We start from the raw sequence: 4,346 nt of genomic DNA on the forward strand, positions 1-4,346 counted from the left end.
AAGGCCCCGTAGCACAGTCGGTAGTGCATCGTACTTATAAAATAGAGTTATGCGAGGGTCGCGGGTTCGATCCCCGCCGGGACCATTTTAATTTATTTTAATCTATAATCATTTTTAAAGTAATTATGTTATTTTTATATTATAAAATTATTAAAATTAACACCAAATAACACACTGATGTTTTCAATGAACACCAACACTTTGTCTTCTAACATCGACTTCTTGTCTTTTAGTTTATATTGTTATGAAGTTAACAATCATTTTAATAAGTGCCTTCCTAGCTCAGTCGGTAGAGCGTGCGGCTTTTAACGGTAAGGTTGGGGGTTCTAGCCCCCCGGGGGGCGTTTTTATTATTTGATTGTAAAAACACTGAAATAATTACTATCATATATAATTACATATAGTGAGCATTTGTGGTCTAAGGGCAGAATTCCACACTTCCAAGGTGGAGATCCGGGTTCGAGTCCCGGCAAATGCACTTATTATTTATTTGAAACTTCACTTTATTTTCGATTGTTAAATGATTAACACAATTAAGTTAGTTTTCATCGTTTGTATATGAAATTTTTAGATGAAACAAATTATGGTTATTTTAATCATACTTTCCATTTAATAGAACATATTTTTAAACTTATTTATTTCAGAAAACCATTTTATTGTTATTACTCATAATAATAAAACTATAGATGTAAGATTATTTCATATATGAATTAATTGTATATTCGTTTTGAAACACATAAAATGATAGATATAAATAATTTTTATGGTAAAAATAAAACACATTGATTTATTCAAAAATGAATGTTGTATAATGATAACATATAGATTATATTTATCAAATGATACAGAAATCGAAATATATTCTATATAGCAAATTCAAAAAATATAAAATTATTGTTTTATAATAATTATCAACTAAACAATAAAATTTGTTATAATGTATTTATAGAATTAAATTTTTAAAGGCTAAACTTTTGTACAAGAAAAGTGATTACACAAAAAACTAAAAACGAACAGAAAGTGATTAAGTCGAGGTTTTATCATAATGATTGGAATGTTTAAAATATTTCATTTTTATAAATAAATAACATATACATCATATAACAGTACATAATTTTTATTATTTCGTTTTTTAAAAAATTTACTCTCGTGTTGAATTCATTTGATTGTTGAATTTCAGTCCTTTTAATATTTGACTAACAGTCTCATTGCCAAGTGTAACTTAAGTATAACCGGGTAGCGAGACAACCTTTGTTGCCCTTTCATTATTTTTTTTTCAGAATAATAATAGTACAACAACATTATATGCTACAGTTTCATCCACAACCTGGCTTTTACCAAAATTTAAACGGTTAATGCCGAAGCCCAAAAATGCTTCGGTGTTATTTTATAGAATGTTTCTTCGTTTTTTAAAATACGTTTATATGGGAAAAAGTTAACACCAGCTCCCTGTTTTTTAAAACAAAAACGAGGCAAAAATTAATACGCCCAATTGTGGCTTCATCTATGTCTATATTTTTGTTGATCTCCTTTTCATTGAAAAGTTTTGTAGTATCTGCACAACCTTTGGAATAAAAGTTGATCCACCAATCAGCACAACATCAGCTATTCTCCCTTTGTCCAGTTTGGAGTCTTCAAACACCTTCTCGACAAGTGTTATTGTTGACTTGAAAATGTCGATGTTTTGTTCTTCAAAACGCGCTCTTGTAATTGATGTGTAGAAGTCTATGTTTTCATACATATATTACAACTAATATACTTTAATGTTTGCTGTTGCTACAGATGATAGTGTTCGCTTTGCCCTTTTACGTGATGTTCTTTGTCTTTTGACTTCTCGTGCATTACTCGATTTATCTTTTTGTACTTTCTCTTGAACTCAGCAATGAAGTTGTTCACCATTCTTTAATCAAAGTCTTTAATACCAATATGTGTGTTGCCGTCTGTTGCCTTAACTTCAAAGACATTATAATCAATTACAATAAGTGACATATCAAATGTTCCAAATTCAAAATCAAAGATCAAGTTCTTTTCTCTCTCTGTTTTCTTGTCTTGTCCATATGCTATTGCTGCTGTTGGCTCAATAATTATTCTGAGCACATTGATGCCTGCAATTGTGCCCGCGTTTATTGTTGCCTGTCGCTGTGAGTCATTGAAATAAACCGGAAATGTGATGACTGCGTTGTTGACTTTCTTACCAACAAACGCCTCTGCTGTATTATTATACTTATTCAGCACCATCAAAATGATCTTATCTAGTGTTAATTTCTTGATATCTTCCTTGTACTACATTTTTTTAAGGTTTATCGTTGTTGTCGTTGACGACAATGAATGATCGGTGCTATATATTTTCTTGTATTGTTGGATCACTGAATCTTTTTCGAATCAATTATTTTGCATCAAACATATTATTCTTAACATTAATGCTATATGGTGCTTAGTTGCATCATCAATCAGCTATTCAATTTATTGTTATGTAAAGTGAAACATACAATGGTATTGTTCTATTTTCTCGAACTTTTGCGATTTCTTAAAAATGCATTTTGCATGATTTTTAATTATAGAGTTTAAAAAGGACAGGATATCTTATCCACAACAGTTTATTATTTTTATTCTAATAAGACTAAGTGTCAATCATTTTACTACCAAGAAAAAAATTAGATAAAAACGTGCATTGAGCTCTTGTGCTGTTGTCGTGTTCAAACTTGGTACCTTTTTAAGAGAAAGCACAAGCATTTCCAAATATCTATAAAAAATTGACAAGTGCATATCCTGATGGTGATAATCACAACAAAAAAGCACACGAAAATGTCACACAACCGCCATTTTTTAAAGCAAAGACTAGTTAAATTTTATAAAATTTTTATTATAATAAGTTATTTTTTAAATAGTTTCGTTATTTTTAAACATTATCAACAAGAACTCATAATGTACCTTTTAAGTGTTAATTCATTTGATATTTACAATTAACACATATTAAAATTATTAGCATTTATCATAAAATTTAAATATAATGAAACATTTTGAAAATATTGTGTAAGGGGACTTAGCACAACGGTAGTGCATTATCAACCAATATCACAGTTTTCAGATAAAAGATGTTGGGTTCGACTCCCATAGTCTCCATTTTTATTTTTTTAAAAAAATTGTTAAAATATTAAATAAATATAAATTAACAATTAATAACGATATGTATTAAAAGTATTAACTAAATAATCGGTATTAACTTAACACACCCATTTTCCTATTAATAGAGTAATATAAATAGAAAAATATTTAATTAAAATAACAATTTGTGTTGGATAAAGTTTCAATAGGTGATACTTGGTTATTATTGCCATCAAAAACAAAAATAACACATTTAAATCACAATCACTTTTTAAACTTTAACAAATGGTATTTTCAATTATTCACATTACAAATTACCAACATAACACTATTAACTCTTTAAATATATAAACAACAAAAATTGATATTCATGCAAATGTGATTGTTGAATATAATTTCCAATTGAAAATGATTGTTAATGAATTGTGATTCTCTGTTATTGATTGTAACTGATGTGTAATTTGTGTGACATTTTATTGAAACAAAGAAAATTTATTAATATAATTGTTATTAATTTAATTGTGTAACTACTTTTATATACACAAAGTATAAAAAAGTATACTTTTTCGTCTAATATCTTTTTGTTAATAATTACATATAAGCAAGATATTATTTACATTTTTAACTGTTGTTTTATTGTTTTTCATATTTAAACACACATCAGTAAACATATGTTTTTTTATTTACACACCAATATTAATGATAAAGTTGAATAAAAGCATTTATTTAATATTAATTATCAACAATTTAACAACAACATTTTATGTATATTGTTATATTGTTTATTGCTACACTTTTCATTTGAAAAAAATACAATTAAAATGTGGTAATTTTCACTGTGTAACATGTAACAACAAATTATTACTTAAAATGATAAAACGAAAATCAAAATGTTATCATATTTTACAACAATTTTAGGGTCAGACTTGTGGCTCGTGTGTACCTGCACAAAAGATATTAAAATTAATTTCTTGTAGTTCTAAGGATTTAAAGTAATAGATCAAGTACAGTTCGTTTTTGATAAATTCATATTCATTTATTTGTATTAAAATAAATTAAAAACATTAAGCTGTATTTCAACTATTATTTGACAATGGTTTTGTTAAAAGCGGGATATTTCAATTATATAAAAAACAAAAAGGAATTATTTTACCATGGACAAATAATTGTTAAAATAATTATTATCAAGACTTTAATAATCACAATTAAGTTGTGTTTTGACAACGTTTGTTTAATATTTA

At 26.9% G+C, this 4,346-nt stretch overlaps 1 protein-coding gene across 1 annotated transcript; it reads right to left on the minus strand.

The window, feature by feature from the left end:
* Positions 1 to 1,902: 1,902 nt before the first annotated feature.
* On the minus strand, positions 1,903 to 2,238 carry EIN_532830 (heat shock 70 kDa protein, putative; the record flags this gene model as incomplete). The annotated part of the gene is made up of 1 exon (XM_004255456.1): positions 1,903 to 2,238. The coding sequence occupies one exon, from the start codon at positions 2,236 to 2,238 to the stop codon at positions 1,903 to 1,905; it is 336 nt and encodes a 111-aa protein (XP_004255504.1).
* Between the last annotated feature and the right edge of the window lie 2,108 nt (positions 2,239 to 4,346).

Source organism: Entamoeba invadens, assembly GCF_000330505.1.
Source record: "Entamoeba invadens IP1 unplaced genomic scaffold scaff_1105074725335, whole genome shotgun sequence".
Taxonomy (NCBI): Eukaryota; Evosea; order Mastigamoebida; family Endamoebidae; genus Entamoeba; species Entamoeba invadens.